This window comes from Rattus rattus, chromosome 9, assembly GCF_011064425.1.
Source record: "Rattus rattus isolate New Zealand chromosome 9, Rrattus_CSIRO_v1, whole genome shotgun sequence".
NCBI classification, from domain to species: domain Eukaryota; kingdom Metazoa; phylum Chordata; class Mammalia; order Rodentia; family Muridae; genus Rattus; species Rattus rattus.
Window position 1 is genome coordinate 86,591,797 of NC_046162.1, and position 13,678 is coordinate 86,605,474.

The window sequence follows — 13,678 nt, forward strand, 5'->3', positions numbered from 1 at the left end:
GGAAAAGGCTAAAAAGAAAGCAAGACTTGAGTAAAGCTTTGTCCTTCCTTTTGCTGCAGAGCCTCATCCAGAGGCAGACTGCATCAAAGAACTTGACTGTGTGAGTAGAAATGCTAATTGAAATGAAAATATATAAAATATCCAATAAAATAAATAAATATAAAAAAAGAAACGCTAACAGAGTAGGTGGCAAAGGAACATTTAGGTTTAAAAAAATAAGTAAATTTTATTTGAGACAGGGTTTCTCCGTGTAGCTTTGACTGTCTTCAGACTCATTGTGTAGAACGGTCCTAGAATTCACAGATATCCTGCCTCTACCTCTGGAATGCTAGGATTAAAAGTGTATACCACCAGCAGCCGGCTAAAGCATTATGAATTGAGCCGGTTTTTCACATTTATCGATGTCTCCCAGTGGTTACCTCTGAAGAAGGCATTTGGAGAACAGCTGGACTAGACTCTTCTTCTCAGCTCTTGGGGGGAGTTTTTTATTATTATTATTATTATTATTATTATTATTATTATTATTATTATTATTATTCCTTTTCCTCCTCTTTCTCCCCCAGCCCTTGCCCCCTCTTGTTGGGTTTCTTGCTTTTGTTTTTGAGACAGGGTCTCACTATGTAGCTCTGGCTGTCCTGGAACTCACTCTATGGATCAGGCTGCCCTCAAACTAACAGAGATCTACTTGTCTCTGCCTCTCAAGTGAGTTCCAGGATAGCCAGGGCTACACAGAGAAGCCCTATTTCAAAAAAACAAGGGAGAAAGGGGGCAGAAAAGCACCCTCAGAAGAAGTCTCCCAGCCTGCCCTGGTGGAATCACTGAATCACACCTAACCGCTCCCTGGCATTGATTTCTTTTCCAATTTTTCTCCTTTGTTCTCCTGGGAAAACAGTGGAATTTGAACTCCGAAGGGAAATCAAGAGGCTCCAAGAATATAGGACAGCAGGCATTACCAATTTTTGTAGTAAGTATGTTTGCACTACCTGCAGTATTTACAAATACAAGAAGTCTTGAAAACTTAACAGACAAAGAGACTTTCAGATGACTTCTTAAACTTCCTAGCAAAGTTTCATCTGTTCAGTTCCTATAAATATCATCAAATTATCAGGATAAAAATAAAGTTATGGCACACAGCAAAAAGAAACACTGCTTTAGAGTTGGGATCCACTTTGGCCCGTTAAGAAGTCTTAGCTGGGCATAGCAGCTCATGCTTTTATTCCCAGCACTGGGGAGGTGGGGGCAAGTAGATCTCCGTGAGCTTGGGGCTGGCCTGGTCTGTTTAGTATGTTCTGTAGAGTGAGACCCTGTCAATACACACAGGGTGAGGAAGGGTGGGGTATGTGATTCATATGTTTAATCTTAGCGTTTTAAAACTTACTCATGTACAGCCTAACATGTTTATTTACCAGCCTTCCACTGGGGTATGGTGCTTACATCCAGTTTACTGAAGGTGCTGGTCATAATTGTATTAATAGCAGTAAATATCTAACATTTATTTAACATGTTCCAGGTCTGTGGGGTACATTTTACCTTCAAGTCATTGACTATTGTGATAGGCTTATGGGGTGTTGTCACTTCAAATTAATGAAGAAATCAGAGTTTAAAGAGATTATTGACATAGTTAATAGAAGGTCCAGGTCATAGGGAAAGGCCATGCCTAGGCAGCATAGAGCTGAGGTTGGGGTGCTCTGTCAGTCTCTTAGGAATTCCTGAAAGCCACTGGAATGGTTGATGTAGAGAAGCCACTGAGTAACTCTGCAGCTGAGCAGGATACATATGATGACTCACTAGGTTGCGTGATGCTGGTCTCGGTGCCTGTGGGAAACGGAGGTTGTAGTACGAAGGGCTTTATTGTTGTACTGGAGTTGGTTTTGATGGAAGAATATAGGCACTTATGTGCCCTTAGCACCATATAGCTGACGTGTAGTTTAGTGGTCTAGGACTGACTATCTTAGGACACTAAAGCCCTGGGTCAAATGAAAACAGTAAAACTGTAGTCACTTCCAAAGGCAAGGATGTGAGTGACATTGATTTGTACCTTTGGGAATTTTCTTTCAAAAATGTCAACTCTCAAAAGGGAATAAAAATGCTCAGTGTTAAGGGAGATTCCCCATGCAGACGTACACTTGGAAGAGACCTGTGTTGACTGAGCCGTTAGCAGGCCATCTGCTCTGTTGGGCTGCCCTGCAGTCATGTGTTTCCTACCCTCCAGGCGCCAGGACTTATGACCACCTGAAGAAGACACGCGAGGAGGAGCGCCTTAAACGCACCATGCTCTCAGAAGTTCTCCAGTACATCCAGGACAGCAGTGCGTGCCAGCAGTGGCTGCGCCGGCAGGCTGACATGTGCGCAGTTAGTCAGGGCTGAGGGAAGCACTCCTTCCGGCATACTTGGCCTTCTTATATATTTGTGGACATTTTTGTGGGTACTTTGGATAGAAGAGTAGTAAGAATTTTTATAAATCCATCTAAAAACTATAGAACTGGCAGGCTTAAGAAACAGAACTGGTCATATGCAATTCTCTGTTTCTTCTTTGTTCTTGCTTTAAAAATTAGTGAATTTATAGTTGGTTGTGGTGGTACTTAGTAACTAATGCCATCTCAACCCACTCTTGCCCATGTCTGCTCACTTAGATAGTGGTGCGATTTTTGTTCAAATTCTCCTTCCCTATGAATAGCTTTAGTGATGTCCCCTGTTAAGAGCCCTTAGCAAAGGAAACGTTATTTTTCGCCTCAGGATACATTTTCTTTTCTGTACAGTGAGATGTTCTGTAAAATTATAATGCAGTCTCACTCTGGCTTTTCTTGAGTGTTCTTCCTGATAAATGTACCCAGTCTGTGAGGAGTTTTAAAGTTTCCTTCTTTGAGCCAGCCAGTGGTGGCACATGTCTCTATAATCCCAGCCCTTGGGAGGTAGATGGAGGGGGAATCTGCGTTCCAGGTCAGCCAGTGCTACACAGGAAAACCCTGTCTCAAAAAAACAAACATCCTTCTCTGATATGACCTAAGTTTGAATTCCTTTTCTTTGTTTTAGTGATTCTGGGCTGAGTCCTTCTGTTCTGATGGCTTCCAACTCAGGTATGATTTCTCAGACTAATGTGAGTGGTTTTGTGGGTTGTTGTGTTTGTTTGTATGTTTGTTTGTTTCTTTTTCAGCACTGGAGATTGAGCTCAGGACTCTCTCATACTGTACCAGAGCAAGTGTGGAATAGGATAGCTATATTTCAAGGGGTCATAGGGACACTGCTACCCTCCTTCTGTGGAGCACGGTTCTTTGGTAGAGTGAACATAGTCAGCTGTTGCCACGGTTTGCACACCAGCATGCATTCAGACTTCTCCGTTAGAGCAGAACTCAGTGTTTGCAGTCAGTTTGCAGTCTGTCGCAGAGTTGCAGTGGGTCTGGGAGGTACTATGTGAAGAGCTTTGTATTTGACATGAGCGACAGGTCGTTTGCCAGAGAATCAAGAATTTCTTGTAAGTTAGAGACTTAGGGGATTTCTGTGTATGAACTTTATCCCTTTTGAGTTTGCTCTAAGTTGACAGAGCAAAACTAAGCCAAGTGTAGTCTGATGGGTCTTGGTGACTGTTGTCTGTAAATACATATTTGGAAAAGATACTAGTTGTGAAGTTCGTGAGCCAAAATTGTGGTCCTAACCACCACTCACCCTTTCCCCATATGACAGTGTTTCTCCTAATCCGAATATCCAGACCACTTCACCATCAGACCCATAGTGGTCTGCTGTCACCCAGTTGCCAGGTCAGCATTCTCCATAACAAAGCTTTGAAATGTTTTTCTGTAACACTAACTATGATGACACTCACCTATAATCCCAACCTGGGAGACTGAATTAGGAGGATGAAAAGTTTGGGTCTAACCTAGGCTGCATAGTGAGACTTTGTCTCAAAGAAAACAAAATCTTCATATTTTCAGGATCTAGTAGTGCTCAGATGTAGGCACTGAGTATATAATTGTTTTCCTTTGTTTCAAGTAATTTTTATTTAAATATTTATTTTATGTGTATGTGCCTGATAAGTGTGTGTGTGTGTGTGTGTGTGTGTGTGTGTGTGTGTGTGTGTGTGTGTGTGTGTGTGTATACCACATGTGCCTACAGAGGCATCAGGTCTTCTGGAACTGGAATTACAGATAGTTGTGAGCTCCCTGATTAAATGCTGGAAAACTGAAACTGGATTCTTTGCAAAAGAATTAAAATCTGTAATTAAATAAATATTTAATAAATAAATACTAAGTAATTTAAAATTTTAATGTTTGCTAATTACATTGAGTGCCTACCCTTTTCTGGTTTCTTTGTCTTTTTTTTTTTTTTTTTTTTTTTCCGAACTGGGGACTGAACCTAGGGCCTTGCGCTTGCTAGGCAAGCGCCTACCGCTGAGCTAAATCCCCAACCCAGTTTCTTTGTCTTTAATCAGCACTCACTCACCATTTCCTCCTAAGTTGTGTTAGCCAGCCTGCCTGCCTGCCTGCCTTCCCCTTGTGTCAATGCTGAGATTCCTGGCTCCCCTTTATGCTCTGAATTGCTCTTCAGGCAGTAAAGACTGGGAGCCCAGCATCCCTGATTGTAGCTTAGCCTTGGGAGACTTGAGAGGTAGTACATGATTTTATCTCTATTTCTGAGCATTCAAGGTAAGCCCTTAGCCCTTTTGATGTCCCTGAGAATCAGGTTTTCCAGAACAAAGTAAGCAGTTCCTTCCTTCTGCCCCATTCCAGTGCCAGTCCCCACAAACTTACCTCATTTCATCTGTCCCCATCTGAGCATTCATCCTAAGTGTATATTCAGAATAAAACGAGGGGCAGGTGACGGCTCAGAAGGGAAAGGTGCTTGGGATGCAAGGCTGGCAACCTGCTAAAACTAGAAGGCTAGAAGGAGGGGATTAGCATCACACAGCTGTCCTCTGACCTTCACATCTGCGTCCTGTGCACCCCACATACTTTATGATCATTGTAATACAATTTAAAAAAAAAAAACCCTTATGCATTAATCTTTATATATTGGTCTGACATGGCTACCTCCTGCTTGGGATTCTTTCTTAGACATGAAGTGATGTTGGTCTCAGCTTTACCATATAGTAAATACAGCATTTGGCTTGTTCCAGTGTGGATCTTTGAGTTAAACATAACTCACTTCTTTTCAAAGAAAAATAAACAAGCAAGGCCTTCGGTGGCTTTGATCTGAAGGTATATAGTACTTGGCTAATTACCATGTATGCCTTGTCCTGCTGGACACTAGTGACAAGAGCGAATATCTCCTGAAGGATCCCTATCTCCATTCGTTCAGCTGTCAAGACAGATAGAACATAACCTTTCGGTACAGGATGAACATCTGGTTCCAGCATTTAGAGGAACCTGTTTGAGAGAAACAGATAGCTAATGACTCAGTATGCTGTGCAGTCATTGAGACAAAGGTATACATGATCGGATCTGTATTATGATAGAGCAAAGAGCACATAGATTGTTATTTTTATTTCAAATGAATGTTACAGTGGCTGTATTAGTTACTTTTCTATTGCTGTGATAAGACACCTTAACTGAGGCAACTTATAAATGAAAGGGTTTATTTGGGTTATGGTTGCAAAGAGTTGGAGTCCACGATCCAGGGCAAAGGCATGGCAGCAGGAACGGCGGAGGCTGTCATCTTGACCTGCAGTCAGGAGGCAGAGCACACACTGGGGATGACAGGAGGCTTTTGAAACCTCCAAGCACACTGCCTTCTCCATGACATATCTGTTAAGACCACACCTTCTAATCTTTCCCAAACAGTTCCACCAATTAGGGACCAGGCATTTAAATATCAGCCTGTTGGGGCTGGTCTCATTCAAACTACTACAGTAATGGAGGAGCTAGCTACACCAGCCCACAGGAGTGGATCAAGCTCTCCATTGTACACTTGAACAGTTACATCTCTGTGAATATTCGTTCTTTTCAATCTGTCCATAGGAAGACGCAGTGCACCACCCTTGAACCTCACGGGTCTCCCTGGAACAGAGAAACTCAATGAAAAAGAAAAGGAGGTAATAAAAGAGGGAACTGGGGGAAGGAAAAGACGGGCTGATTAATTCTTCTGTTTTCATTAGAATCCATTACAAACGGTCCCCAGCTCCGAAAAAAAAAAAAAAAATTAGAATCCATTACAATGTCAAACCTATTTTACTGCACTTGTCTAGCATGCACAGCTCTTGTCTGAGAAGTCTGGGAGCTAAAGAGCTAACCTTGGCAAGCACCAGAAAACCACTTTCATTTCGCAGCTCCCTTTCCCCTTTCAGAGAGAAGTTCATACAATGATGTCAACTGGGTAATAGTGGTAGCTGTCATGTATTGAGCATTTAATGTAAGTCAGCCTTTTTGTAGACCTAAGGTAGCTTTTACACGAAAATAGGACTTTCCTATTAATATTAAAACGGTTGCCTTGAGAAGTTCTGCATTTATTCTAACAGTGTAGCCGTTACTTAAAATGTTTTGTAATGGTCTCCAAAGCATGTTTATAAGAGTCGGGAAAATAATTCAGTGTCACATAGAGTTGCACATTAGTTTTGCTTTGAGACAGCATCTCACGATGTAACACTGACCGGCCTGTAACTAAATGCCTGTGTAGTGCTGCTGGCCACAGATTGAACAGAGATCTGCCTCCCTCTGCCTCTCAGGTACACTCGCACACACAAATACACCTACAACACACTAATTGATTAATTTTAATTTTAAAAAGTATTGTGAATTTCTTTAGCATTGAAATCAGGAAATTATCCCTGTATTGCTTTTTTCTGTTTCTAACATTTAAATCTGCACTGAGGAGTATATCTTTAATTTTAGCACTAGAGAGCCTGGGACAGGAAGAGATTTTAAGGTCAGTCTAGGCCTCATAGCAAAGAGGCTGTCTTAAAGTAAACAACAATCTACTTGGGTGGTACTTTAATCCCAGCCTTGGAGGCAGAGGCAGGAAGATCAGGAGTTCAAGCCAACCCACATAGTTGTCTCGGCCATCTCGTTAGTTCAAAGGCAACCTGACCCCTGACCCCTGACCCTGTCTCAAAAAAACCAAACCAACGCAACAAACAAAACATGGAACAAGAGGAGCTGGTCTCTTGCTCCATTGCAGTTCCTAGTGTCTGTCTCCCCATAGCATCTGTTTATTTAAGAAGTCACGGGGGCTGGAGAGATGGCTCAGAGGTTCAGAGCACTGAATAGATCTTTTTTTAAAAAAAGTCACGATGCAGGGACCTTTACTAGTCTTATTGTATCCATCAGAAATAGTTAACATTTTTTTGGTGGGTAGAAAGAAGTATGTGTTAAAGAAAGTTACACACCAGTTTCTGTGTGTGCGTGCGTGCGTGCGTGCGTGCATTCCAAACGTCCTTTCGGTGCTTATCCACGTGACAAGGACCCAGAATGCTCCTTGCTGAGTAGTAGCAGGTGAACTGAACTCAACCTACTTTCTGCAATCCAAGTAAGGATGGCCTCCTCCCCGTGGTAGGAGATTGTAAAAGCATAGGCTACTCTCTTCTGCTAATACCAACAATGAGTTTTACCCTCGGGAATCCAGTCACCTGCGATGCCACCACCCCTCAGTGCTCTGGTGTGCTTTATGGCATTTCCCTGAACAGTGTCTGAATGGTGCTAGGCATCCACCCCAGGCATTTAGCACTCAACTCATGGGCAAGCCGGGCAGCTCCTCGGGACGTGTATGTGTTCCCTGACTAAACCCTCGAGCCCTTCACTTGCTGAAGGCTCTCCTGCATCACATCCTACCTTTTTCTTCCTGAGCGTCTGTCTCCAGAGAAGAGAGGAAGTGGAATGTGGTCCAGCCACTCAACAGCTCCCATAAATAGTTGGAGGTTGATGTCACATTTTTCAAATGCATTTGGAGTGTGTGAGGAGGAAGGGAGGGGTGTGTGTGTGCCATGAGACGCCATAGAGGTCAGAAGACAATGTGAAGAAGTTGTTGGTTTTCTCTTTTCCGCCATGGGAGTCCCAGCAATCAAACTCCGGTTGTCAATCTTGGTGGCAAATGCCTTTACCTGCTGAATACCACCACCACCACCCCCTTTATTTTGGGGTTGCTAGACATGCTGGATTAAATTGTGAGAATGATAGTGTTAATGTTTATTAAATATGTCCTGTCTTACAGCTCTGTCAGGTGGTAAGGTTGGTACCTGGAGCCTATTTGGAATATAAGTCTGCTCTATTGAATGAGTGTCACAAGCAGGGAGGCTTGAGACTGGCACAAGCAAGAGCACTCATCAAGATAGACGTGAACAAAACCCGGAAGATCTATGACTTCCTCATCCGAGAAGGGTACATCACGAAAGCCTGAGTCTCTGCTGGGCAGTGCAAGCCAGAACAATGAACGTGGCCAGTTAAAGGGCAGTGTCCATATTCCAGAGACTCCTGCTTGAGTTGGATTCTTACTGTGAGAAGAAACCTCTTCTCGGCCCTCTGTCAAGTGCTCCTTTTGGGAGAATAGTGCTGCAGCCTGTGTGCTCCCCAACATTCAACACCATGGGCGTTCATTCCGACAACCTCTTGTCAGTCAGACAAGAGCCATAGGACCTCAGGTCATGGCTTTGGTGGGCATAGAGGGAAACCGAGCCACAGCATTTCATCCCAGAAGGCCAGCTAGGATCCACGCACTAGAGAGCAAAGGTCACTCACTCTGCCTTCCCATCTTGTGGGCAGATTTTAAATGAAGGTTTTAGAGTGCAGGAAAGCCAAGGATTTTTCTTTTTTTATCCTGACATCTTAGTTTACGAGATGAAGAGGTGGAACTCTCCCCCATGGTGGTCTGTCTGGAACTTGATTTTAACTGTAATGTCTGGCTTTGTACTTTGCAGTCTGGCTGTCTGATGTGCAGTCGACTCGAGGAGGTGGCACCGGATATAAAATGTCTGTTATTTTTAGAATTAATGGATTAAAGTGTTTTGCTATGTAACTTGTGGGTGTGTCAGATGTTCTGGTAACTTAAGCACAGCTTGGGTTGTTGGATGTCCCAAACACGCTGCACTGTCTACTCACACGTGTGTCCTGTGTCCTGGTCTCACCTTTTTACCCTGGGTTTCCTAGGAAACTAGGCCCATGAGGATGGAGATGATGCAACTACCCCAGCTCTGCTTCCATTCAGACCTGAACCCTAATTTATCGGTGAAAGCCTAGTCTGCAATAAAAGCTGCTTTTCAAACACAAGTAAAGCCGTTTCCAATAGACTCACTGGCTGTGGGATGAGTAGTTCTGCCACATCTGACACGTGGTCCTCAAGCCAAACAGTCATGGCTATCTCGAGTCTGATGAAAGCAAAGTGGCAGGTAGGTATAACTTAGACTGCACAAATCACCCCCAGTAGCCAATTCTTTCACTCCTTTAACATTCATACATGCAGAGAGCATGTGCTTTGTCAAAAGCACATAATTAGACTTGTAACTGTTAGAATTGTGTATGCAGGGGTTGGGGATTTAGCTCAGTGGTAGAGCGCTTGCCTAGGAAGCGCAAGGCCCTGGGTTCGGTCCCCAGCTCCGGAAAAAAAAAAAAAATGTGTATGCAGCTTGCTAATAGATATCCAGAGAATGAGAAATTAGTGCACAATTGACAGTTCATGGGTGGCCGGGTTGGGAGGGGGGAACGGACTTGGCATGATCAGAGGACAGCTTTTAGTGTCAGTTCATTTCTTCCACCACGGGCTCTGAAGTGCACTCATGTCGTCAGACTGATGCCCAAGCACTTCTGCCCACTGAGCATCCTCCTGGTCAGTTTCCTTAAAAAGGACAACTTTTTGTCTTATTACTAGGTTATTGTAATAACCAGGAACTGGGGGGGTGGCACTTGGAGGAGGAGAAATAAGATCAAAATATGTGAGAACAATTTTTAAAAAGGACAACTTGTGGAAATGGTTTTCTTTAGTAGTCATTCTTCTTAGAAACTGCATTTTATCACCACCATCAGCCCTCGTTGGTTATAGTTTCCATCCCGCTGTGAAAGGTAATCTCTGTTCTGAGACTTGGGATACAGTAGACTCCGCTGTTTGCGGATGGTTGTTGTAGTGTGAAGGGTTTTAATCTTGATTAAGGAAAGCTTCCTGAGAGGAGGGCTTTTGAGGCCGAGATGAAAGGAGAGGGGTGGCAGGTGGAAGTGGGGAGCCGTTCTAGACAGAGGAGGATGGGGTGTGGGCAGCAGTGGGAGGGAGGGAACAGGCCAAGAGATCTGGCTAGGACATAGGCCAGCTGTGGCCTCCCAGATGGGAGGCTGGTAGGACAGACAAACCTGAGGAGCAGCTGCATGCTGGAGTGCTGGGGATTAGTAGACAACAGCAGAAGGTAAAGCTGTCATTGCAGATCTCTAGACGTCAGAAAGCAGGGGTACTGAGCCCAACTTTGTAAAATTTCAGGCCTTATGTTTTAAAATTTCTCAAAAGGTTTAGCCTTATTTTGAGTAAGGAGTTGTCTGATTGTTTGGGGTGTGTGTGTGTGAACTTTTTGGTTTTGGGGAGGTGGTTTTTTTGTTTGTTTTGTTTTTCTCATTTTGAGACATGCTCTTACTGTGTAGCCCAAGCTGGTCTCAAATTTTGTAATCTTTTTTGCCTCAGACTTGGGTGCTGGGATTATGGGTGTGTGCATCTATGCCCGTGCCTAGTGACTACTTTTCCCCGCAAGGAGCTAGAAGTTGAACAGGTCACACTCTTGCCTGTCTAGTGCTGCATTTCCAGTCGTGGAATTCCTGGACAGGAGTCACTGGATCACTCTATTTTGCATTTACTTTAGAAAAGCACTTGCTGAGTTTGATATTGCTGTCCTAGTTTCCATGTGTGTTCTTAACACCTAGACTAGGCTACCTAGTGTGGGCAGGAGGCCTTTTGTTACCATTGCATGCTTCTCTGTATCCTAAGGTTGACTGAAAGCCAGCTGCACTGATGGTGCTTGCTCTTATCCTGATCAGTTCAGAAAAGTTTACTCTCCAAATGTCAACCCCCCTCCTTCTGCCTCCCATGTTTTGGGATCACAGCTGTGGTCCACTACACCTGCTCATCCATCTGTTTTAAAGGATGCCTTTGGGAATACCTTCAAGATACACACTATGTTGTTCACAAAATACACAAAACTCAATCGTACAACTTACGATATGTATGGCATTTTATGTTTGAATTGTTAACCTGTACCTGTTTTCCTTTCTATCACACTTAGCCACAGGTAGACAGCCTACCAGATCACCCCAAAAGAACCAGTTCAGGTACAGTGTCTGTGGCCTATCTAAGACAAAAGGTTTCTTTTTAGTGGGTTACAGTCCTTTGAGTCCCACCGGCCCCAAGAAACTAAACAGGATCTTAGCTAAAGTAGGATCAGAGCAGTCGGGATAGCCATAGTCATTCAAGCATAGAATTAGCTGGGGAATGAAATAAAACAGAAAAGAACGGGATGTGTGCAGTGATACCTGTAATCCAGCACTCAGGAGGCAGAGGCAGGAGGATTGCTGCATTTGTGGCAGCTTGGTTTTCACATCCAGTTTCTCTATCTAATAGCAGAGAACTCTTGTTGGTTGTCCTGGCTTCCAGTGTTTGAGATGTTCTGCCGAGGAAATGTACTAACTGCCTTTTGATTTTTGTTACCAAGTATTCCAGTCAGTGACGTAGATATTTGCAGGAAAAGATGCTTTGTTTGTATCTCACATTAAAAACATTAAAATCCTTTCTCACAATGAGTTAGTTCCTTCCTTCCTCTCTCTCTCTCTCTCTCTCTCTCTCTCTCTCTCTCTCTCTCTCTCTCTCTTTCTAAGACAGGGTTTCTCTGTGTAGCCCTTGCTGTTCTCAGACTCAGAGATCTGCTGGGATTAAAAGTGAGCACCACCACCGCCAGGCTATGATGAGTTTCTTGTTACACAAGCATCTTGTTACTAGGTTCTCTCCCGATTGAATAGAACAGGAATGAAATAAAGCAAAGAATACACTTATTCCTAGAAGTTTTAAAACCCAATCCCTCCACCCCCCAACAAAAGAATCCAACAGATGTAGCCTTGAAGGTCACTTGTACTGGATTTATATTTGAAAACCCTGTGGTTGATCTTTGCCAGCCCACATTGTCCTTTGTCCTTTAGGACCAGATAATTGAGTCTAATGAACTTTACTTCAGAGTACAGGTGGTAGATTTCTTTGGCATCAGACTCAATTGTTAGGCTGAATTAATCTTGTGTTCTTTACCATGCAAACCCTTCAGTTTGTATTAGTCAGGATCTCCTGTGGTTTGAAGTCTTACTTGACAAAATACCAGTGACTTACTAATAAGCCTCTGTCCATAGTTAACAGGGAACAAAATCAGCATCCTAGGAAGAGTGGGAAGAAGCTGCCATGAGGCTGGAAATGTAGCTCAGTTGGAATGTTTGCCTAGTACGCATGAATCCCCTGGGTTCAGGTCCCAGCACAGCATAACTGTAATTTCCAGATTCAGGAGAGGAAGGTAGGATCAGCAGTTCAAGATCAATGTTGAGCTACATATGGTGCTAAAGGCCAGCCTGGGCTACCTGAAACCCCATCTCCAAAAAGAAAAACCAACACATGAAGATTGGGAGACGACTCATTTGATGAAGTACTTGCCTGACACAGGACCTGAGTCTCCAGCATTCATATAGAATGCTAGGAACTCAATATGAGCCTGTAGGTGCAGGGGTAGCAGAGAGGAGGATCCAGAGTGCTTGCTGGCCAGAAGACCTAACAAAATGGGTGGGCTCCAGCCTCATTGAGAGACTGTCTCAAAAAAGCAAGGTGAACAGTGATTGGGGGGGACACCCCGGTCTCTTGGTGCTCCTGTGCACACATGAACTTGTACACACACTTAAGCCAACCCTTTCTTAGAACGCTGTACTGCCATCGTATTTAGCAGGCTGACAGCCAAATTCCAGCTCTTGACACGCCTAATGTTTCTCTTTGGAGGATTGTGTTGAGTGCATTCTCCCTCTGGCTTTGAGTAATCCGTTCTCTCAGTGAACACCAGAAAACTAGTGTGTGCTTCCTTCCCATCTCCACTCTTCATTTACGAACTTCCTTTAAAACAACAAGAAGCATTTCAGGAAACGAAGCAAAGATGAGTTGTCAGCCCAGAAGTTAATGTGTAAGTGTCGCCTGGGCAGAGACTCTAGGAAGTCTGTTTTTGTTCTAGTCCGTTGTAATAATATTAGAAAGTTGTCAGAGTGGAATGGAAAGTTTCCAGTCTAATCATCCCCTTAAAAAAAGACTGTCAAAAGGATTGGAAACATGCAGAGAGTCTTTGATAAGCCCAGCTCCAGGGTACAAAGGGTCTTGGAGATGGGCAGACTGACTGAAAGTTTTGACAACAAGATGGGGTAGACAGTAAGGTATCATGAGGATCCTCCATTGGAACTGGAGAGGCAGGCGCCATCGTCTCCACCTGTTTCCACCTTCGTCCCTGTCACAAGCCTCACCTTAACCAAAACAAGCTGCAGCAAATAGAGCCAATCCACCAAACCCAGCAGTCATGTATCTGCCATCCAGCCACAGCTAAGCAATGTCAGCTTCACCTGGCTTCCCACCCCGTCAAGAACATCTTTGTCTGGTTCTGGTCATGCAGAGCTGTAGATTCAGGCTGCCTGCCAGCTCTTAAGTCAAGGTATGGGTTTTAACTTCATGAACCAAAGCAAAAACAGCTTTGCAAAGTCTCCCAGGAGCGCCACCGCCC

At 43.8% G+C, this 13,678-nt stretch overlaps 1 protein-coding gene across 1 annotated transcript in view; it reads left to right on the plus strand.

The window, feature by feature from the left end:
- Window positions 1-8,937, plus strand: part of Tada2a (transcriptional adaptor 2A) — a 47,165-nt gene extending 38,228 nt beyond the window's left edge. The window contains exons 12-16 of the mRNA XM_032914503.1: window positions 893-964; window positions 2,213-2,345; window positions 3,034-3,077; window positions 5,952-6,025; window positions 8,137-8,937. Of these exons, the coding sequence (XP_032770394.1) occupies window positions 893-964; window positions 2,213-2,345; window positions 3,034-3,077; window positions 5,952-6,025; window positions 8,137-8,322 (509 nt within the window). The 3' untranslated portion in view covers window positions 8,323-8,937. The remainder of the gene's footprint in view (window positions 1-892; window positions 965-2,212; window positions 2,346-3,033; window positions 3,078-5,951; window positions 6,026-8,136) is intronic.
- Window positions 8,938-13,678: the final 4,741 nt, after the last annotated feature.